We start from the raw sequence: 23,436 nt of genomic DNA, 5'->3' as shown, positions 1-23,436 counted from the left end.
TTCAATCATTGAAACATTCTTAGAATACGACAATAGCTGTCTCACACAAACTATTAGCTTCAAAGCAATTTTGAAGTAATCGATAGATCAATACGAAATGTTCTGAGTCTACATCAAATGATTGTCTCATACAAATCATGTAAGATGTTACCAGGTGATTTTCACATGATCATCTTTTAACTTTCGTCAAAATTATAAGATGAACTTGGTTAAAGCGAAAGCTTAACAACACATATTTAGAAAAATATTTAAGTGAGTTAAATTAAGCTCTAAATATCAAATCTGTATAATTGAAGTCTATATAGATATACGACATTTGTATCAAATAGGAAATAGAGTAGATAGACTTTTGAGTGACAGATGAGTTCAAGTCTCCACATACCTTTTGTTGATGAAGTTGCACAAGCTCTCGTTAGTATTTTTTCGTCTTCAATCGATGAACGTCGTGAAGTCTATGCTCAACTACACTTTTTATCGTAATCCGAGACTTAGCTGTAAGTAGACTAGAAATCAAGACTTATAGTTTTGGAAACTAAACTTGACAAACAAGCTTGAGATAGCAAGCTTGTGAGTTCGACCGAGTAGTGCTCTAACAATTATGTTCATGAATTGGTTCTTGTATAAGTACTTTGTACAACTACAAACCAAACCGAATATTTTTCAAATTGTTCATGGATATTTTTATGAGATAGTGAACATTTGAACAAACTCTCTTAAGGCACATTTAGATTTATTTGATTATTTATCGTGATTGATTGATCATCGTATTTGATCTAGAAGTGTTAGATGAATATGGCTAAACTATAAGTATTCATGTGGATAACTTCGGTTAAATGTTATTGAGACAACGGTTATACACGTTTACGTACGGTTCATCCATATCTAAATATAAGTATATTTCATTTGTGTGTATCAAGATAATACCATCTAACGGTGGAGATTGATTGCTTGTTTTTTAAGCAGACTTACACCATGTTTGTTTACCCATAACTCATACGAGTCGTCTGGATCTGAGTGAAATCACCTGACTTATCTGGATCTGACTCGATATGTTTGTTTTGAGTCAGATCTGACTCATCTGACTCAAAAACCGTGAGTCGGGGGTATTTTGTTACCTGACTCAAATGGGTCCGAGTCAGGGGTTATGTATGAGTTAGAGGTCGAGTCAGATCTGACTCAAAATGCAAAAAAAACGGTCTAACTCGGACCGAGTCAGGGGTTGACTCAGATCCAGACGCTGAGTCAGCTGCAAACAAACAATGTCTTAGCTTTAATCTTAAATCAGGAGTTCATCTAATAATGAATATCAATTGCTTTGTTACTAAGCTATCTTAGCTTTGATTGTAAGCGACCCTGGTTTGAAAGACTAGATAAGGGAGAACTCTAGCATCTGGGAAACCTAATCCCGACACTCTAGTGTGTCCTAGTTGCAAACTAGAGTCGATGCTCCTTTAACCTAGGGTTTTCCAAAACCATTATTAGGTTAACGACTTGAAGACTTCATTTGGGATTCGTGAAGCCAGATCCAACTATTTTCTCTGTAGTTGCGTATTCTGGTCTTGCTTTTTCTATCTTATTGAGTTTAATCTTCTCTAAGATTTTCTCGACATTTATCTCTGATATGTAAGATATAAAAAGTAATCACGATAGTTCTTCGTCTGAGACTCTTTTGATTCCCCAATAACTTCTTCTATTAATCAGTTAAGTTATTATAAGGTGACTAATATTTCTAGGCTGCTCTTCGGGATTATAGGACCGGATTATTAGTTGAGTTTCTTGTACACCTTGATATGTATCTTAAGACGAAAACATCAACCAGAATAGACTTATCTTTGGGAGACATATTTGTTTAAATTCTTTGACTTTGAGTCGTAGCAACTCTTAGTTGTGGGTGAGATCATCTAAGAGAATCAAGTACGCAGAGTCCTGCTGGGATTCAAGAGGCGTAAGGAACGCGATTATACCTTAATTGGTGTGAGACTTGGTTAGGGATCAACTACATTCCAGTCTGAAGTTAACTTGTAGTAGTCTAGAGTATGTAGCTGCTTAATACAGTGTGGTGTTCAAATCTGGACTAGGTCTCGAGGTTTTTCTTCCTTTGCGGTTTCCTCGTTAACAAAATTTCTGGTGTCTGTGTTATTTCTTTTTCGCATTGTATTTGTTTATATAATTGAAATATCACAGGTTGTGCGTAGTTCAATCATAGTTGGTAAATCCGACCTTGTTTGTTGGATAGGACTTGATTAACACTCGGACATTTTTCTTTGGTTCCATCCGAGTTATTCTCATAACAATCAGTCTCACGGATTTCTATCTAGTTAGTTTACTGATTGTATTAAGAAAGAGATAAATCTCTTTGATATCTTTCTTGATTGAGTCTCACTTTTAAGTTGGTGCTCTCGAAATTATATTGGAGTTTAGTCCATACATATTTCTGAACGAAATATTGGGTGTGGTTATTATACCCCCGCGTTTTCACCTTCCAAAATAACTTGTGACTGGTTACAACATGTATTCCAATATAGATTGTGATCAGTTACACCTTGATTTCCGATGCAACTTGTGACCGATTACAACTAGTTATATATCATAGGCTATGACCGGTTATACTACAACTCTCAACCAAAGTTAAGATAGGTTCTACCTTGTCATCTTATATTGGTCATTCAAAAGATATTCAATAAATAACCTGACCAATCATGATTTCCTTTCGATTATGAAACAAGTTCATAAATGTACTTTCTTTAAATAAATGTTAAAAAACATTGTTTCCTGGGGTGAAATCAAACCTATATCTTACACATAATCAAGACACTATATACAAAGATTATGTTGATGTCGTATTTACGAAGTTTTAAAAGATAAGTGTTTGTACTTCATAATTCAATAAATTCATTGAAACTTTGATCATAATTTTATGACCAAGTTTAACCACTAGAGCATTATTTATATACAACTTCGCATATTATGTTTTCAATATAATCCGACTTGAAAGATACGTTAGGAATGAAAACAAGATCAAGTCAATATTACTAACCTCAAGAGGAAGGATGATGCCATCATTGCAGTCGTTACTTCTTCACTTTCTTTAGGTCTTCGGAGTAATACTTGTACCTTTCAACATTCCCGACTTTCTAGTCTGACCTAAACGAAGTTGACTCTAGTAATTAATCAAGGGACTCAAGATGAGTTTTGATACTAAAATATGACAACCAAATTTGACATACCCATGTTTGGTGGGTTCAACCGAGCTATGCTCTAATAGTTATGATTACTAAAATTAGTTGGCGTTTAAAGACAAAGATCTTCTTTGGTCCCAGCTTATGAATGCTAAATACTTAGAAGGGAATAGCGTTCTCAAACGGACACCAAATCAAAAGTAGGAAAGTCCTAGATCCGGAAAGAAATTCTTGATGGAATAGGTAACATATAAGAGCATAAAATATGAAAAATTGGGAATGGCGAAAGAATCAACATCTGGGAAGACACTTGGATGGAAGACAAATCATCAGATCTGACGACTGTCCAAGTGATCTCCTAACGGTTCAACACTTATTACTAAAAGATGGGGGATGGAATTTTTCCTAAAATCATCACTAGGTTCTCTCCTGAGCAAACTAGAGATATCTTTGAGACTAATATCCATCTGGTGAAGAGGACCAAGTTCAGTGGAAGCCGACCAATACAGGAAATTTTTCTGTCATAGAGCTAAAACTGATCAGAAATACAGTACTGAAAATTTCATGAATTGCGATAACATATGAAAGATGGATATTGCTTCAGTTATTCAAATATTCCCATGGAAATGTGTTCATAGTATTCTTCCTACCAATGCTAAAACTCCTAGCGTCCTCCACTACATTGATCTCATTTGCAAAGTGTGCAATGGTGGTGAGGAAACTATGACACATCTGTTTATGAACTTTCCAGCTGCCACTTTTGTCTAACAAAATCTATATGGTCACAACCATGGGGAATTTGGCAATAGAACTAACTTTATAGAATGATTTAATTCTTGATTAGACTCAAACAGCAGTACTCACATTAGCAAAAGTACTCATGTCATTGCTTGCTGGTTTATTTGGGAAGTTAAGTGTGATTATATCTTTAATCACACTAAACCAAATGCCAAGCAAACAGTTCACAATATCAAGCGCATATGTTCTTTCATGACTGATTGTATAAACTACAGAATCACATCCTGAATAATGTTGATCTCCTAGATCCTTCTCCCCCATTTCTAAGAGGGACATTTGGGACACTGATTAAGATATATACTATATAAGATCTTGTTTCTCAGATTTACTATACTACTCTAATTGTTTATGACTTTGCATGAATCAACATTGGGGTTGAAGGATATCCAGGATATAATGGAGAATGGGGAACCATGGGAGGAGTAGACCTAAGGCTAGTTTGGTATTGTTGTGTGATTTAGAAAAGTGCTTTTCTGTTGTGTTGTGATGTGCGTTGTTGTGCTGTGTTATGGAAATAAATCTGCATGACGTTTGGTAAAGTATAATTTGAAAAGCACTGTGCAATTAACAAACTGTAAATTATGCATGGTAAACTGGTATTTTAAATAGCTGGTGATGTAGTTAATGACGAAAATAGACATATTTCAAAAATTAGTTTTAAATACAATCTTATTATAATAAATTATATTTCTAATTTTAATATATTTAATAAAATATAAGTAATATTCATGTTATTATTCTATTTATTTTTTATAATTATTTTTACTATTTAATAAAGAATTTTATGATTATGGTTTTCTTAAAAAATATTATTATCTTAATTCTTATTGTAATTATTATTTTAAAATAAAAAATGAAAAAATAGAGAAATAAAATAAAAGTTAGAAATATAATGTTAAGTGTACAATATTCTATGGTAAAATTTGTCTTTTATAATAGAATAACAAGGTTAAAATAGAGAATTGATTAAATTGAATTACGTGGGTCCACAGCTTCTGCTTTTCCAGCTTTTAAAAACAGACCTAAAATGAAAGTGCTTCTCTCCAAAGCACTTTGAAATTTTTTTACCAAACACAATTTTTGATAAAAGTTTGTTACAAAGTGCTTTTGGTTGAAAAAACAATCCCAAACGAAACTCTAGCCTTTAAATAGGTCAAAGAAATGCAATTCAATAATGTGAAAATCAAGGCTGAGAACATGGAGACTCTCGTTTGTTTTACTATGTTGTATCAAAATACGGTTCAAACAGATTTCATCTAAGCTACCATGAGAGAGTTAAAGAGATCATGAAGATAGGATGATCATTATTACTTTTATATTAACTAATCTAAATATTAGAGATATAAGTGTGTCATTAGTCTGTGTCAAGTCAACTGGTCAATATTGACTTGACTTGTAGTATTATAGCTAATGATTATCTTTAAATACCCTGTAATAGCTCTGTTTGTAATTAACGAAAACTATTCTTTTATCAATAATATCAACTTCAGTATTTCTCATGGTATCAGACGATCCTGAGAGTAAAATTTTCATCTGCTAAAAATCTTTCTCAATACCTTTTTACAGCAATTTACGAATATCACAATCTTTTTCAATACCTTTTTGATTCAGTTCATAATACTTTTATCAAGAACCTTTTCTAGGTTAAACATTCATCAAGATTTTATTCAAGATTTCTTCTGGTTTCGTCGATCTAGTTAATGTCATCCACAATTGTTTACAGACGACGCAAAGACATGGCTTCTACTTCAAATTCCGCTGCTATGATGGGTACTACTTCTGATTTTACCTCCCCTTTTACCAATATTTCGAATTTTGTTTCTGCAAAATTCGATTCCAATAATTTTCTTATATGGAGAGATCAAATGGAATCAATTCTCGTGTCTACTGATTTGTTTGGTTACGTCAATGGTGATGTTGTTGAACCTGTTAAGAATATTGAAGTTAATCGAGTTTTGACTCTCAACCCTCAATAGGTTCTTTGGAGGAAAATAGATTGTTTTGTTACTAGTTGTATGAAGGCTACTTTTACAGATTCTGTGTCTTGTGATGTTTTGGGTTTATCTACTGCTAGAGAAATTTGGGAGTATCTTGAAATCACTTTTAGAAGTCAGCTCAAAGCCAGAAAAAGTATGCTTATGAATCAGTTGCATAATATTAAGAAGGGTAATCTTACAATCTTGGTTTATTTGCAAAATATCAAAACAATAGCTTATTCTTTAGCAGCAATTGGAGAAAAGATGAGTGATTCTGATTTGGTGATGTATGTGCTACATGGCTTAGGAAGAGAATTTGATACTTTTGTAGTAGCTGCACAGAACATGGAAACTCCTTTTACTTTTGCAAAATTAAAACCAATATTATTGAATCATGAGCAATGGCTTCTTGAACAACATCAAGAGTCAAGTAGTGTTTTTGATACTCAGCATCCTACGGCTCTTTATGGTAAAAATAGGAATGGTGGAAATAATTTTTCTGGTAGTGGTAGAGGCAAGCCAAGGAAAAATGCTTAGATATAAGTGTGTAAGAGTGTCATTAGTCTGTGTCAAGTCAACTAGTAGTGATATTCTTATCTTACTTTTATATGTTGATGACATATTGTTAACTGGTAGCTCTATGCTTATTACTGATCTTATTACTTCCTTGAAGAAAGAATTTGCAATGAAGGAGTTAGGGGATTTGGCATATTTTCTTGGAATTGAAGCTGTTAGGACTAGTGATTCTATAGTATTAACACAAAATAAATATACTTTAGAGCTTATGGATAAAGCAAATTTATTGGATTGCAAGGCCTGGGATACACCAGTTGTTAAGTCAAGTAGACTTTCTATTCATGATGGTGTTAAGTTGGATAATCCTAGTCATTACAGAACTTTAGTGGGAGCATTTCAGTATTTAACAGTGACCAGGCCAGATATATGTTTTGTAGTGAATTATATTTCACAATTCATGCATTCTCCATCTGATTTACACTTACACCTTGTTAAGAGAATCTTAAGGTATTTGAAAGGGACAGTTGGTCTGGGAATTACCTTAAGGAAAAGTGATGTTACTACATTGAAGGCATATACTGATTCAGATTGGGCAGGCTATCCAGATACCATAAGATCAACTTATGGTTTTGCTATTTTCTAGGTTCTAATTTAGTATTTTGGTCATCCAAAAAGCAGCCTACAGTCTCCAAGTCCTCTGCAGAAGCTGAATATAAGTGTCTTTCTGTTGCTGCTGAATTAAAATGGTTCACATACTTATTGAACGATTTACATGTTACTGTTACATCTGTGTTGTTGTTATGTGATAATACAAGTGCTCTGGCCTTGGCATCTAATCCAGTTTTTCATGTCAGGATCAAACACATAGAAATTCAGTACCACACTGTCAGGGAATTAGTTGAGGAAGGTTTCTTGAAGCTACAACATATTTATTCAACAGATCAGCTAGCTGATATCTTCACAAAGGGCTTATGTTATCCAGCTTTCTCCAAACTTTTATGTCAGTTGCTAGGGGCTTCTCCACTATCTTCTTCAGCTGCTTCTACAGTTCAGATTACAGACATTTCTTAGTTATTTCTCTGTCTTTGTATTTTTGGTCAATCTGATACTCTGTTCAGATTAGTATCAGCTTGAGGGGGGTGTATTAGAGATATAAGTGTGTAAGTGTGTCATTAGTCTACAGCTAATGATTATCTTTAAATACTCTGTAATAATTCTGTTTGTAATTAACAAAAACTATTCTTTTATCAATAATATCAATTTCAATGTTTCTCACTAAAAACTATTATAAGAATCTTATTCAGGATAAAACAAATCAAATCTGTTATTTTTATCCAACTCCATGGGACTTGCCCTTTGTGAGTCGACACCCCGATATTTATTTGCTCTTCCTCTAACAAAATCAGATAATAAAAATATAAAATTCAGATTAATCTTTGACATCCCTCCTTCAAACTTTCATCATTTGCATGAACAAGGTGATATGCTGCTGGTTTACTAAATTAGGAGTATCTTTCTGTCATTTCGTTTTTAGTTCAGATACAGAATATGCTAGGCATAAGTACCACCTATTCCAAAGATATGCTAAAGCACGTACACTTCATCTGTCTGTCCTCCAAGGAGTCCAAGCTTTCTGTCTTCTGCAGACATGTACTATAAAATCCTTTCACCTTTAATGTAAGTTCTTGACCGTTCTCAAAAAATTAGAAGCACACTTTGCCTTGTCTCAGACGATACTAGACCGTGGCTAGGCCGGACTGTATCAGAGGGTATTTCTCAAGCAATATTTCTGGTCGTACTTGTATCGGAGCATATTTGTGATACACACCGTATGGTCAACACACCACCCTTGGCCCCCTAGGCCTACTGTCATAGTGTCATGTCATTTCATTGAGAGTGTGGATCCTGGCTCCTTAATAATTTCAAAAGACAAGCAATTCACATATCACCTAGACGATCAAAATTCGAGATCAACAAAATGAATCACATAGTGTCTAATAATAAAACAACAGATTATCTTAACCAAAGCCAAAAAACATTTGAGTAGTAGAGAGAAGGCCACGTCAATAAGATGATCCTGCATGAACCATACGAAACCTCACAGATAACTCCAAAAACCTACAAAAGTTACTCCATTACTTTGGAGTCAATGATGAGTGTGAAATGAGTGTAAGAGAAAGAGGGAAGATGGTTTGCTAAGAAGATTCTTTCTTCCCCGTCCTTTCTTCCCATTGGATGTTTGTGAAACACAAAAATTATTAGAGAAAAAGATTGAGAAAGAAAGAAGGCAAAAGAAACTTCATAATCTACCACCAAAATGGTGGTCCAATCCTTCTTGTATTGACCTGAACCCTCTCTCCATCACTCCTATATTCTTATCTCACTCTCCCTTTCTTCTCACTATTCAAATTACACAACTTGAGAATCACCAAAATCATCCCTTCATACTAGACATTAAGGTATTAGTTTTAGTAATGGAAAGTGCAGTGAAAGGAGAATGGAGTAGAGAAGAAGAGAAAGCATTTGAAAACGCAATTGCGAAGACACATAATACAATGGATGAACAACAGTATTGGGAAAAGATAAGCTCGATGGTGCAAAGTAAAAGTATGGAAGAATTGAAGCAGCACTATGGAGTACTGGTCCAAGATATTAATGCAATTGAGGCGGGGTTAGTATCGCTTCCTCGATATCTAGGCGAGGAAGAAGAGACTAACATGGATAAACAAACTTCATCGGCATCTGATAGAAAAAAAATAAGTAGTACTTCTGGTTTTAATACCAGTAGAAGCAGTTATTTTCCAGTTGGAATGATTGGTAACAATGACTTAGGAGGAAAACAACAAGGGTTGGTTAGGAGTGGAAGTGGATCCAAATCAAACCAACTAGAGAAGCGTAAAGGAATTCCATGGACTGAAGAAGAGCACAGGTTGGTTTTCTTCCACATCGCGTTACTTTACTTGAATTGGGTATGAAATGGTAATTCTTGATTTACTTGCTTCAAAAAGCCTTGATTTCCGTTCTATTACCACTATACACTGAGCATCTGCTATTCTGTTAGGTTATTCCTGCTGGGGCTTGACAAGTGTGGGAAAGGTGATTGGAGAAGTATATCGAGAAACTTTGTAATCTCAAGGACTCCAACACAAGTGGCTAGTCATGCACAGAAATATTTCATTCGGTTGAATTCGATGAATAGAGATAGGAGAAGAACGAGCATACATGACATCACAAACCTGAACAACGGTGTCGCTGCGACGCCCCAAGGTCCAATTACAGGAGAACAAACTAACACAACCACATCATCAACGCCAAACAGTTACATTGGTCCATCTTTTAAGCATCACCGATCATCACATTCACCTGCAATGCCTGCTTTGGCAATGCCGAGAATGGCTGCCGCACCAGGCCAAATAATCTCTGCTATTGGCACTCCAGTTACCATACCTCCTCCGGGGCATCACTATCCACCACCATATACCCATATGGCTTATCCGGTGGTGCCTGCAGCAATGCATCAGTAGGAGCTCCTCTGATTCTCGATGTTTTCACTTAACAGAAGGAAATTTGTTTATATAATAAGGGAAATTTGATCCATCAGAGAAATGTAACTTATAAAACTGATTCTACATCAGGTACCTTTCAGTTATAGTTATATTAGGAATCTCTACTTCTCATGTCGTAATAATACTATTAAAATGTCATGCTAAGAGGATTTAGCTGTTCTGTTTTGGTGAATGTTTCTAATGGGAAGACTGAAGACTAACAAGCAAGTATAAAGGCAGTACGTAAATCCACTTCAGGGGTATTATTATCTTGTTCTGAAATTAATCGAACCACACTGAAGATCCTTGCAGGTTATGCCACTTGTGCACTACCATGCAAACTGACCTAACAAAAACACATGAGTATAGCATAGCGAGGAATTCTTAGTCCCCAGCTGATCTAGAAAATCTCAAGCTACTGATCAAATCAGAATCTATAGCACCTACAGTTATAGCCGGGGACTGGAAAAACACAAAATGAAACTGCACCATTACAACAGACTGACATTACCTCAATACAATCAGGGAACACAGCACAAAATACACTGGTAACTGCAGGCCCTCGTTCACAGACCAATTCTGCTTGATTTATATGGAGTTCTGGCATGGTACTGTAACACATTATATTTCGCTGACAAAACCAAGAATACTAAATAAAATTGGAATACATATATTCCCGAAGCTGGTCAAGTAGGCTACCTAATCCATTACATGGTATTCTAGCAAAAAATGACACCGAAACTGAGAAGAACCGACTAGAATTCGTTCTAACATCTCAAAAGGAAAAAAAAAAAAAACTATAACCAGCTTCATCTTGTACAAAAAACAGACACGAGATAGGTGTGACGAGTAAGTATGCACATATTATCACAAAAAAGAGGGACTAAAGTGAAAAAGATCTGGGTGGTTGTTTTGTCCGTCTCTTCACTTTAAACCTTCGTTGACGCAATAGAATATAGAAAAACTTCTTTCGACCCCATTTCCACCATAATGGAACAAGTACCCTTCTTTTCTTTTTGGCTTCCTTCTCTGCAAAAACAGAATCAAGAGATCAAGTAAGAATCGGGAATTTAGCAGTAAGGACCACATTCCAGTTGATAATAATAAACAAGCTGGAGATTTGGCGTAAGAGAGACAGCAAATCTAGGCCAAAATTTTATAATAGAAGACGCACACTCACTTCCGTTTTGAAGAGGATATGGTCGACGTTGCGACTGAATTCTTGTGAGAGTGGAGCCCAATGTAGACCAGAATTTCTTTTGAATTTCTAAGACTTCTAGAACAGTTTGCACGCCAGCTTTACTGGGCTCGATATCCACGTCATAGACAGGACTTTCACCAAGCAGTACCTTTAGGAAAGGACACGAGTTACAGTAAATTCAATAATAGATGAAGGGGGGTTCAGTTTAAGCTGAAGATTCACCTTTATGACTGCTTTAGCTGAACTAGATATAGACCGCAGATTATAGCTACAAAAGAATTAAGAAATATCAGTATATACTTGTCAACAAATATTTCTATTATGCTGTTAAACAAAACCTTAAGAAACAACCCACCCTCCCTCGAGAATAACAAGCAGTTTTCCACCAGATAAAGACGTTAACATGTGAGTCATCTGCTCATAGCCAGCAGGAGTTACCTAATGATGAAGAATAGATCCGTTAAAATAATCAGATTGGTGGGACCATTACCAGCTTGTGGAATGACAGATGGAAAACAAATAAATGTCAAACTAGTGAAAGTGGACTCCTCGAGTTAACATAATCAGATTGGTGGGTCTCTCACTAGATGACATTACCAACTAAATGAAGCAACAGATCCAATTTGGAACTATTTTGATTCACCAAAAACTGAACATTTGATATCATGGAGGCAACCAGTGACCAATCTCTTATACTTACTGTCCAGCAAGATGTAAACTTGGATGAGCACATACCTACCTAACAACATGGAATGCAGGATACTAGAAACAAGATAAAGGAACTACTAGAGCAATAGCTTGAATTCTTACATCACAACAGCCAAGAGGGTCACCCCTTGCAGCATCAAATCCTGCTGATATTATTGTCAAATCAGGGGAAAATTCTAAAGCTGCAATAAAGAACCTATCAGCCATCAGCAATACAGAAAAATAGTGTGCATTAAAATATAATTGACTCTATTCTCCATATCACTGTATGTGAATGTGGACTAATAAAATGCTTGCTGATTACACATTACAACTAAAAATATATATGTCACATTACCTATAGGAAGCACAATATTCTTAAACGCAAAAATGTAATCACAGTCCCCAACACCACCACATTTCCAAGGAATATTTACACAATACCCTTCAGCTCCGTTAACACCAACCTGCATAAAACATATATCAAACAAATTTATACAATACCTAACAAGAAACAAAAAACATTTAACACAAATAGACATTGGTGTAATAGAACAGAGACAGCAGCTACCAAGTACCTCATCAGCCGCTCCAGTACCAGGATAGAACTTTCCTCCCTCGTGTCTATGCAAGGATATATACAACACCTACAGAATGAAGTTAACTCATGAAGATAAACTGTATACTCCATGGAAAAACTTGTTGGGAATAAATCCTCAGCAACCACCATAAACAACATATCAAATTTCGAATGCATTGATGAGTATAAACATAATACCAAAGATTTGAAATATATCTACCAAGCTATCTCCTTATATTCTATTGAAGTAAAATTTAACTCTTGGGTTCATAGTTTACTAAGTATCCAAGATCAGATGCAAAACCAAAACCATTTTTGGCTTGGCTGCGTAGCAAATCAATGAATTTATATCATTCAGAATGCAGTTAGTTAAGGAGTAAACATCATTTAGGGTAGAAGACTCCTGCAAGTATAATCAGGAGAATCCTGAGTGCTACCAGATAACTAAATAATCACTGGAATAGTCTCTTTCATCACTCCAGGTAATTTACAAGCTTATCTACAACAGAGAGGTTTAGTTGGGACTCTTAAATGGTAATCTTTGTGCCTACCGATTTGCAACCATCGAATATTTCCTGTGTGCCATTTCCATGATGAACATCCTGCATCCAAAATGAAGGGAAGGCATATTAGTTTAATGTATTAATGTAAGACAGATACTTCAATGGCATTATGAGAAGTTGGTATTACCCAATCAAGAATTAGCACTTTCTTAGCACCTGCGCGTTGAGCAGCAAGAGCAGCAACTGCTGCATTATTGTAGAGGCAGAACCCCATGGCATCTTTCACACCTGCATGATGCCCAGGAGGTCTCACCTGATGTGAAGAAAACAAACCAAATTAAAACAATAAACTTTGAAAATTGGAGACTCGTTCCTCCACTACACTAACACATAAAAGCCCCAACAGAGGTTTGGATATACCCTACCAGAGCAAATCCGTTCTTGGCATGCCCAGCCATAATAGATGTAGAAAGATCTGCACATAACCCAGCCGCAAGTCTAGCAGCACAGGCTGAATGCTCGTTAGCATATGTATCTGGAGTGAAATAGCTGCCAATTAATGTGCAGGCAAACAAAGTCAGCATTGTTTGGAAGGTTTTATGCGTTCAGATAGATGACAGAATAAAAAATGGAAGTGTTTAAGTGTTGAATGAAATGTACCTAGTTACCATGCAGTCGGTAAAATCGACAGCACCAGTATGCTCAGCAGTGTGGACCTGAGACCCCAGAACGAGATCAAAATAAACTCTGGGTTATCATCGTGAATAGGTATATGCACATCAACAAAAATAAGGTAATGACACAGCTTGTATGCGCATTCACCAAGAACTTAGATGACATTCAAAATATCCGAACCAACTTAGTTACATAAATACATTATATGATTAACTGCGGATAGCCCTAATTAGTCCCATGTCAGTTTCGAGCTAATGAACATTGAATTGCTTGCAGAAAAATAAACTTGATGTGCCGATATACATGATCAATCCATTTTGCGTTGTCAAATTGGAGAATTGATGGGAACCTACCATCTGGAGCTCTTCCGCAGTAATCTCTCGAGCAGGAATAGGAAAACATTTTCCAGGAAAAATACCTGCAAGAATAGTTTGCAATTTGTTGTTCTTCGGGTGAAATAAAAGCTACACCTGAGTAAAAGAGAAACCTTCCAATCATCCAATAACAAGACAACCTACCAGCGGCAGCTAAGGTGGCAGCTATCGCCCGAAGACGATCAGGTCTTTCAGGATGTGGATGCGCCTTAAGCTCAACCTGTTCCACACACACAACAACAAGCATTAGAAGCGGAGGTAATTTAGAGTATTATATCGAAGCTAATATTTGCAAAGGCAACTTGACATACTTAATCCTTTATCCTCTCCTAAAGGAAGTGTCTTGATAAAAATAGTTGCAAAGGTAATATAAAGAACAAGGGGATCAGTTGTGAAGGGTGGCAATTCAAATGAATAGTTTGAACTGCAGTGACATGAATGAATGGCTGCAGCAAACTCAAATATAATGGAACAACTCATTGTCACACTGATACAGTAATAACACTGAATTCCTATCTGCAAAAGTTGTAACGACACAAGCATAAAAGCATGGGCAGTAACAGGTTATTATGCATCACAACTAGCCTAAACAATCACAAGGGAAAAATTGCACTAATGTAGTAATACCTCCGAATGAAGCAGCATTCGCTCATCAAAACCAACCAAGGTGCGAGTTTCCAAACTTGATTTCTGTATGGAAGAATCTACAAATAATTAAAAGGTAACGTTAGACACTCAAGGCTATTCATGGGGTGGGCAACATAATATCTAGTGTATGCTGAAACTAGACGCTACAATTTATACCAATGAAAATTAGAACAGGAGAAACACATACGGCTCCAGGTATAATAGAACAAACATGTAAAAGAAAAACATGTTTAACCACCTTCTAACTTGACTTTGATATGAGCAGCTTCTTGCGCACGCGAAGAAGAGAGGGAGCTAAGGACATCAGAGTCAGTATGCTCCCCACAGACCTATATGGAGCAAAAAAAAGCAACCAAATCTTTCAGTAATAAAGAAGAAGAAGAAGAAAAGAATTTAATCATATGTCCACACAAACTTTCAGTGATGCTGGTTTCGACTGATTAAAAAAAAGGCCAAAGCAGGAGCTCGGTGTGATTGAGAGAGAGATTCTGCTCCATACAAAGGTTTCTAGTTGTAGAGCTAAAGGTATAAATACACCTTATACTTCAGTTTGTTGCTTAATTTTCTTCCATTGCTTAATGAAGGAAAGTACATATACATACTTAGATTCATCCTACTTTTCACCTTTTTGCCTTTTGAGATTAGAGAGCTAGAGAGAAACTTCTTAGATTCTTTTCGCAATATTTTTAAGATAATTGAATAATTGGTTGACTGTTATGAGACGTCGATCAAATTGACACAGGAATCAGAAGGTAATGGGTTCATACTGTAAAGGGTGTTGGTATTAACAAAGATTACCAATATGGTGCCTAGGCTGCTTTACCCTCGAAATAGTAGGATGTGAGGAATCATATTATTTGCTTTTTCTTGTGATCATAACTATTGCTTGATGTGTTATTTATCATTTTATGCATAACATCGTTAAAATGATCTAATGGTATTATTTCTGGTATCTATTTTTCCTAGCCTCTATTCTCACATCCTGATCATCTATGTTTTGAAATTCCAAGACAATATAGTGAGGTATGTCAACACCCAGAAATTGCATGATACAGTGGAATATAAAGAACCCATAGTCATGGAGTAAACATATGGTGGATACAAAATAATACCTCACAGTAGAAAACATCAAACCAGTTCACCATTGTACAATTAGCGCAAAACCACTTTTCGCTGGCTACATTATTCTGAAAGGGCGCCCAATCACTATCATCATCTTCATCAGTAAAATCCATATTTAGGTTATACATATCCTGAAACGTCATATCCCTATCTCGCTGTCGCTTCCGCTTTTCCTGCAGTGAAGTACATGGAGAGTGGCATTCAGTTCTTTGTCAACTAGACCAGTATGGGTATGACTCCTAGTTCATAAATAAGTATATGCAACGTACGGTATAATGTTCAACGACCCGATTGGACTCCTCTGCTGTATCTGTGCCGGATATCCCTGGTGACTTCTCTTCCCAACCGTTCTCATCATGACAATGAGAAGCACCATTTCCTTCGGGCAGCAAGTTTCCATTTGTTTCATTCACATGATCCGTGTCATTATGGGGATGGACTTGGCCATTTTCACTATGATTGTGGTGGTTTTCGTCTGCTCCACCCTTTTGGCAACTCAGGTGCAACTTCTCACAATCCATGTGTCTCTCCTCAAAATCATTCCTCTGAGAAGATTCAATCATTAGAATTGCCCTGATATCACAAGGAAACCCCAAATCAGTATCTCAGGAATGTAGACACTAATTATACCAAATCATAAGCAGCTTAAGAATTATAAACAATTGGTCTCATTTACATTCAAGTTACAAAATTTTACTTAAAAGGGTCAAATTAGCAAAAGACACCTAAACCACAGTTTATAGACACCACAAACAACTGTGCACCCTAACGACGGCGCACTGCAGATGTCAAAACAAAACATATTCAATGTCGAATAAAACACTATCCATTCTTAGCCACATATACCGACACCGCAAATTACCCTAGCTTCTTAGCAGCAGCTAAAATCTGGGTTCAGCTGAACATTACTTTATTTTCATGGATCTGACAACATGACTTCAGCTGCAAAAATATAAATCAGCAGCCAAAATCTAAGAAAACTAGTGAGTTAAAACCCGGACGATTTATGTGATAATTTGCAGTAATAATAATGGAAGTGACTAAAACATAAATTTTTTCATGAGATTCGAGTGCTAATTTAACTGAAATAACAGAAAATTTGAAAGAAAATAAAACGTTAGAGAGATTTGAAGAGCAAACCTCTTAGGGTTTTGGAGGGACGAAAACTACTAAACTTAGAGCGAGAGCGATAGAGACAGAGACAGAGACTAGGCCTTCGCTTTGAGAGGAAAAAAGAAAGTAAGATCGGGTGGGAGAGTTGGGAAACCCTATGGACTTAGACTAGAAACGTTGGTAGCGGAAAGAGAGAGTAAAATTTGTTAGTGTGTGTGTTTATAGGTTGGTATGAGGTGTTTGTATTACTAGATCTTGCCACGTTTTATGTTTTCTGCTGGATTGAGAAGATGTATGTGCGTGTTTAGTAGTGCAATGGCTGTATGTGTGTTTAGTAGTGCAATGGCAATTTTGTTGAGAGGAGTAGAGGACTCCTCCCCGGTCCCCTAAGGTTCCTTCCGGCCTAACGTGGGTTCGTTTGGTCGTAGAATTTACAACTCCATGGGGATTTTTTTTCTTGTTGAAAAGTCCAAGATTCCTGTAACAGTGGGTTTGGGTGCAGAACTTTAAAAGTGGGTGGGATTAATGGTTCCTGGGATTTGGTGGAATCACGATTTTCTTGGTATGTTTGTTTGTCCAAATTTCAAAGATTTATGTTTCCCTCGGAATTTATAATTCCACTAAATCCTTCGATTTGAGTTCCACCTCTCCTAAGATTTGTTGGAAAACTTACGAGGGATATGTGGACTCACTTCTTTTTTACCCTAAGATCATATATTCCAACTAAACTCCCCTCCAAATATTATATGAGATTTAAAATAAGGAAAATCTAGGAATCCTAGAAATTTTCACTTAGTTACCAAACAAACTAAGAATGTGTATGAATTCCAGTATTTGTAATCCCCTGGAACTATAAATCCCTTGAAATTATGAATTATGTTGAAAAATTCTAGATTTAAGGTGTTTGGACCCACACTTAGAAGTAGCTTTTTGACTTCTAGAAATCAGTGTGGCGATATTATTTTAAGACGATTTATAGAAGAAAAAAGTTAAATTTTTGTGAAGCAGAATGTTTTTACTTATGACTTCCGAAACCGACTTCTACTTCTGGAAAAGGAGAAGCACTTTTACATCTGGTATCCAAGCAGGCTATAGTCCTAGCCAAGCCTTGCACTTCTTAGACTTCGAGATAATAAAAAAGCATTCATTGACGCAATCAGTTCGAGAACTACATAATTATTAAAATCTATTACAACCCATAAGTAAAGTTGTTCAATAGTGAAGTCTAATACAAACCTAAGGTACCAAAAATTAGAAAACGTAACAGTCAAAGTCTTTTACCAAGTTCAAACAAACACTCATTCACGATGATAGCTTGGTGACATTCTTTTACTACTTCAACGACCACGAACTTAGCGACTAACATCTAAATCGTACTCAACATCTACATCCTCTTGATCACCTTTTTCTGGCTTGTATCGTGATCATTGGTTGATAGTTTTGACTCTCACCGGTTATAAAGGGATACTTTTTCTTCTAACGTCATCGGCTTACCAGAGTCATTTTGACACCTCATTTTTTTAAAAGGTTTTTACCTGCATTAGAAATCTTAAAATCATCAAGGCAACGACATATCTTACCATTATCTCTACCACATTCTCTGAGTTTTTGACATTTACAGATTTCTGCTTCTTTTGCATATACTTGGCCTTGGCAGCATGACTTTGTCTATTTATTAATAGACAATAAGAAATCCATTGAAATTATTCCATATGTCATTCGTCATGCTCGATTTGGTAATTATCCAAAAGCAAACTCATGCTTCATGATAGTACTTTGCCATATCATTCCAGTGATCAACCGTTGGTGTTGGATCATAATTGGGATGATCTGTTTGATCATGAACATCATATTAAGACATATAAGGCATTGCCTTTAAAGTCGTGAAAAACACTAGTAATCTTGAAAAGGGTAAAAAGTCTTTGTGTGCCAGAGAAATGTCATGAAGAGACAAAGAAGATTCTGAAGGAGATTTTGGACACCTATTTTTCTCTAATCACACGACATTTCAGAGATCTTCCGAGGAAGAAAAATAAACGATTCTTTAAAGAACATCCATCTTCATCTAATCGTCCTCACAATCGTGTCCCTCCTAAAAACAAGAACACTCAACATAGCGATGATGAGATATGCCTCAGTACTATAAGTGCAAAATTTTTGGTCACATATCCAATGAATGTCATAATCTATGAAAATACACTGACAGTAAGGCCCTTGCAGCAACTTTTGATGGAGCATCTAATTGTTGTGATTCAGAAGAGGGAGAAATTGTCATTGTTTCTCTTGTGGCAAAGATTTTCAATTTTTATGAATGTAGTAATACAAACTACAATCTTGATAATAGTTTTGATGATCCATCATCCAATTATCTGGTTGATATGATTGACACATCAATCATTTGTGGAAACTCTGTTTTTGATATTTCATGATCATCATAAGTGTCTTTGCTTGCATAAATTAGTGACATAATTCTAATTCATATATGCATTTTTGTACCTTAAAAGGAAATCATCTGAAACACTGTTTTAAATACAAAAAAAAAGTGAGATTTTTCAACAAACTGCAAATATGAGTTGTTAGACTAACAAATGTGCTTCAACTGTTCCAAGAGTCAAATCAATCCAAGGTTAATAAGGCTGAACCTTATTCTTCTTCAAGTTTGAATGATAAACCTAAACAAAAGAGAATTTCTAAAGGGTTGAAAAGAACAAGATCCAAGCTTTTAAAAACTCAAGAGATTGATATATCCATGCAATTATCTAATGGTGAGCCGAATATTGCTCACCTTAACAGAACCAAATTATGTTGAAAAGTGCATCATCATATCATGTGTTCATTAAGAGATAAGGAATATGCACAAAAAAGGCTTACTCGAAATGTGATTTATTTGTAACTTAACTATCACATAAATCACTCCATTCTCTTTTTGGTGTTTCTTTAAGTGATTTGGTGGGACTCTGGTATCTTATGACAATTTTTTTTGTCGATTATAGCTGAATTTAACATAAAAGAAGATAATATTTACATCCCCTATTCATGTTGATCCATTCCTCCATGGAGATGAATGCATGCCAAGAGATTACGTGATATACTTGTGTGATGCTGTCTTGACCATAAAATAAAGTGGTTTTGAAAATTATCTTTAAATACCTTTTAAAATAGTCAAATTATTCGAACTCGAGGTAGTACCACATCATTTTGTGAGTCCAAAATGACTCGACGTGGGTATCAACTTATTGTATGCTCTTTGTAGATGTATTCCTTGTCTACCTGATTCCTAAGCAAGAAACAAGAACAAGATCCATGAGAATCTCTAAATAACAATTTAAGATAGTTATATGCGCTTACATGATTATTTAATCATAATGTTGATGTCGATGCACAACCTTCAATTTCAGGAAGAGTAAAATCCATACAACCCTGCTGACACACCATGTTTCTTACCTTTTACAAAATCAAACTAATCTAGTGAAACCTTATAGTTCCAGTATTTGAAAATCAAAGTTAAGAAAATAAATATTCTTAAACCAGGAGAAAATATAGCATGAATGTATCTTTTGTTTTTGTTTTGACCGAATATATAGAAAAAACGACAGTGTTTCAATTTTTATAAATTCTTGAAAAAACCAAAATATATTTTCAAAATCTTCAAACTCAAAATATATAAAATGGAAAAAATCTGGAACAAAACTTTTTTTCTTGACCGAGCAAATAATAAGATCTTTTACTAACTTGGCTCTAGATACCAATTGTTACATAATTACATAACATATGAGTTTTCTTCGAGGGAAACACCGAAAACCTCCGGTAATCATGTTAGAGTGCAATCAAACTCTGCGAGAAAATCTCTTTAACAAACATGTGCATTCCATAATCAAGATAATATACATAATTCCATCTTATAGGGTTCTTACATAATCCGTTACCTTAAATATAATTGTTAATCACATATAACCGTAAATAACATGCATACATATAATATCATATACATAACACTCAAGGGAAAATGCCAAAGTTTGGTATCTGAAAACGCGGGGTACCAAAACACACCACCAACTTTTTCTTAGGAAACCTGTATGGGCAAGCTTAAATATAATTCAGAGAGTTCAACTTAATGAATCTCAGTCAAGGAATAGTATTTAGAGTTATATCTCTTTCTCTCACAATCAGAAAGTTTATACATACGAGTCCGTGAACCTAATTTGCATGTGAGAGTACTTGGTGATTCAAAAGATCAATTTCCCAGTATCAATCAAGTTGTATCTAACTAACAAGGATGGATGTATCTACTTTGATTGATTGACGTACAACCTGTGATATTTCAATTATAAAGATAAACAATATAATGAGGAAAAAGAAATAACACATACACCAGAAGTTTTCTTAACGAGGAAACTGTAAATGCGGAATAACCCCGGGACCTAGTCCACATTGAACAAAAAACTGTATTAAGCCGCTACAGACACTAGCATACTACCAATTAACTTCGGCCTGGAATATAGTTGAGACCGAATTAAAACCTCACAACAATTGAGTTACAGTCGTGCTCCTTACGCCTCTTGAATCCCCAGCAAGATTCTGCGCAATTGATTCTCTTAGCCGACGTCCTTTACAGCCTAAGAGTTGCTTCAACTCAATTGAAGACTTTAAACCAGTCTGCCTCCCACAGATAATCCTATATGTGTGATTCTCTTTTTGATCGTAGATCAAGGTAAGACTGGAAATCGATAGCAATAGACAAAAACTAGCTAACCTCAAAATCCGGACTTATGCTTCCCTAAGAGCAGCCTAGACTATTATTCACCTCACAAGTATTAAACTTGTGGAATCAACAAAGTCTAAGACGAAGAGAACTTTGATGATTTCTATATATCTTGATTGATGGAGAAAGCTCAACAATCAAATCAAGATTAGGATACTCGAGCTATCAAGATAAACAATAGATGGACCTGGCTTCACGAATCCCTATGAAGTCTTTGTAGTCTCTAAACTCTAAAAGGGTTTTAGGAAGAGGATGACTCTAATTTACAACTAGGACACACCAAAAAGTAGTGTCGGGATTCAAAGAACCCAGTTGTTTGAGGTTCCCCTTTTATAGACATTCAAAGCATAGATTGCTTTAGGTTTAAGCTAAGATAGTGTTGATGGTGGTTTTTAGCTTAGGGTTAAAATCGTAAAACCTTGCTTCTGATGTGACGTCACTCTGCAAGGAAATGTTGTCGTGAGTGCTAACCTCTCCATAGACATATTTATTGAGCCTTTCAATAGATCTACATGAAATTTACCCAGATTGGCGAATGTAGCAACCATCCCAGATGTCCTTGTTTGAGGGTGAAAACAGTTTCTGCTGATTTTGGTAATTTCGTGTGTGTGGGTGAGAAACGAGTTTAAACCCTAAACAATGTACTGCAAGGGAGTACTTTTGATTCGAGAGATCAATCTGTACAAATCCGGCCTAAACCAAGAAATGGTCGTTCCAGACTTGCTTCGGTCACAAAGTGAAGGAGAATGGTTGGTCTTAGGGAGGGAAGCGAAGAGAGTGTTGAGACCAGGATAGTTGATTCTGGAAGAGAAGTTGTTTTACGACTTGTATCAGAAAGTGAAACGCTAGCATATTGGAAAGCTAACAAGTGATTTCTGAGTGTTGTATGCTCCTGACCAAAAACTTGTCTTTGGTGGAAATAGGTGGGACCTATTTATACAAGTCGCAACAAAACGTACCCTGGCCTCGTAAGAAGTGGAAACGGTTGAGTAAATGGAAGAAAGCGGTAACGGGTAACGCCTGGAATTGATGTTTCAATAATGAAGGGAACATTTCACCATTACTTCTTGTATATACTAACCGCCTCACTCTTATGATACTTTCTTGTAACGAGCGTAGTGTACGCCGCACGCTGTAAACCGCCGGACCAATACCCTGATGAGCATCCCCCAGTTTGTGACATGTTTTGATGTCTCGAGTGTTTTTGTGGAAAACGGGTAACATGTTGCTATTGTTTGGCAAGTTAAGATTGAGAGGCTTGTCGGTTCGGTGGTGACTTTCGACGACCGAGATTTCTCATATCGAGAGGAATGTTAGACGTTGATTGTGGTTACCTTCCGTTGGTAGCGAGTGGCATGGACACGGTGTTGGCATGGCTTGCGCATGCTCTTGGCGTGGCTAATTAGGGTTTGGTGTCGTGACCAAAGAATTGTCATAGCTAAGTATGTGTCGTGGCCAAAGAGTTGGCAGCGTAGCCAAAGGTTGCCACAAGTCGTTTGGTGGCAAGTTTGTACCGCTAAGATCTGCATCTCAGGAGGAAGGATAGTCGTTGATTGTCGCAACCTTCCGTTTGGAAGCCAGCGGCATGGCCGGCATGGCTTTAGCGTGGCTAAATTAGGTCTTTGGCACCGTGTCTAAGAGTTGGCACCGTAGCCAAGAGATTGCCACAAGTCGTTTGGTGGCAAGTTTGTACGGCTAAGATCTGCATCTCAGGAGGAAGGATAGCTGTTGATTGTTGCAACCTTCCGTTTGGCAGC

The 23,436-nt window shown here is 36.2% G+C and overlaps 2 protein-coding genes across 4 annotated transcripts; one reads left to right on the top strand and one right to left on the bottom strand.

Moving 5' to 3' along the window:
• The first annotated feature begins 8,708 nt into the window (after nt 1-8,708).
• LOC113275634 (transcription factor SRM1-like) lies at nt 8,709-10,222 on the top strand. The gene is made up of 2 exons (XM_026525172.1): nt 8,709-9,398; nt 9,531-10,222. The coding sequence occupies exons 1-2, from the start codon at nt 8,944-8,946 to the stop codon at nt 9,991-9,993; spliced, it is 918 nt and encodes a 305-aa protein (XP_026380957.1). The 5' UTR covers nt 8,709-8,943; the 3' UTR covers nt 9,994-10,222.
• Nucleotides 10,223-10,620: 398 nt separating this feature from the next.
• Nucleotides 10,621-17,103, bottom strand: LOC113275633 (histone deacetylase 15-like). Of its 3 annotated transcripts, XM_026525169.1 has the most exons (19): nt 16,945-17,090; nt 16,667-16,746; nt 16,074-16,377; nt 15,795-15,977; nt 14,921-15,011; nt 14,662-14,738; nt 14,179-14,254; nt 14,014-14,078; nt 13,646-13,701; nt 13,411-13,534; nt 13,173-13,298; nt 13,034-13,084; nt 12,481-12,549; nt 12,261-12,369; nt 12,026-12,105; nt 11,571-11,653; nt 11,438-11,483; nt 11,195-11,363; nt 10,621-11,043 (listed from the first exon to the last, which is right to left on the bottom strand). In XM_026525169.1, the coding sequence occupies exons 3-19, from the start codon at nt 16,365-16,367 to the stop codon at nt 10,898-10,900; spliced, it is 1,845 nt and encodes a 614-aa protein (XP_026380954.1). In that variant the 5' UTR covers nt 16,368-16,377; nt 16,667-16,746; nt 16,945-17,090; the 3' UTR covers nt 10,621-10,897. The 3 variants fall into 3 exon arrangements, with proteins under 3 accessions (XP_026380954.1, XP_026380953.1, XP_026380956.1); XM_026525168.1 differs by lacking the exon at nt 16,667-16,746 and having other exon boundaries at nt 16,945-17,103; XM_026525171.1 differs by lacking the exon at nt 16,667-16,746 and having other exon boundaries at nt 10,907-11,043; nt 11,189-11,363; nt 16,945-17,103.
• Between the last annotated feature and the right edge of the window lie 6,333 nt (nt 17,104-23,436).

The sequence above is a fragment of the Papaver somniferum genome, chromosome 4 (assembly GCF_003573695.1).
Source record: "Papaver somniferum cultivar HN1 chromosome 4, ASM357369v1, whole genome shotgun sequence".
Taxonomy (NCBI): Eukaryota; Viridiplantae; Streptophyta; class Magnoliopsida; order Ranunculales; family Papaveraceae; genus Papaver; species Papaver somniferum.
This window is presented reverse-complemented; position numbering and strand designations above follow the sequence as displayed.

Bases quoted from the DNA above. Each gene is read 5' to 3' on its own strand.
- LOC113275633 (XM_026525168.1), bottom strand. From the start codon at position 16,367: ATGATTGAATCTTCTCAGAGGAATGATTTTGAGGAGAGACACATGGAT. The intron at 15,978-16,073 runs GTACGTTGCATA...ACTTCACTGCAG, and splicing joins GGGTCGTTGAACATTATACC to GAAAAGCGGAAGCGACAGCG. The intron at 14,255-14,661 runs GTATTACTACAT...TGTGTGGAACAG, and splicing joins GAATGCTGCTTCATTCGGAG to GTTGAGCTTAAGGCGCATCC.
- LOC113275634 (XM_026525172.1), top strand. From the start codon at position 8,944: ATGGAAAGTGCAGTGAAAGGAGAATGGAGTAGAGAAGAAGAGAAAGCA. The intron at 9,399-9,530 runs GTTGGTTTTCTT...CTATTCTGTTAG, and splicing joins TGGACTGAAGAAGAGCACAG to GTTATTCCTGCTGGGGCTTG.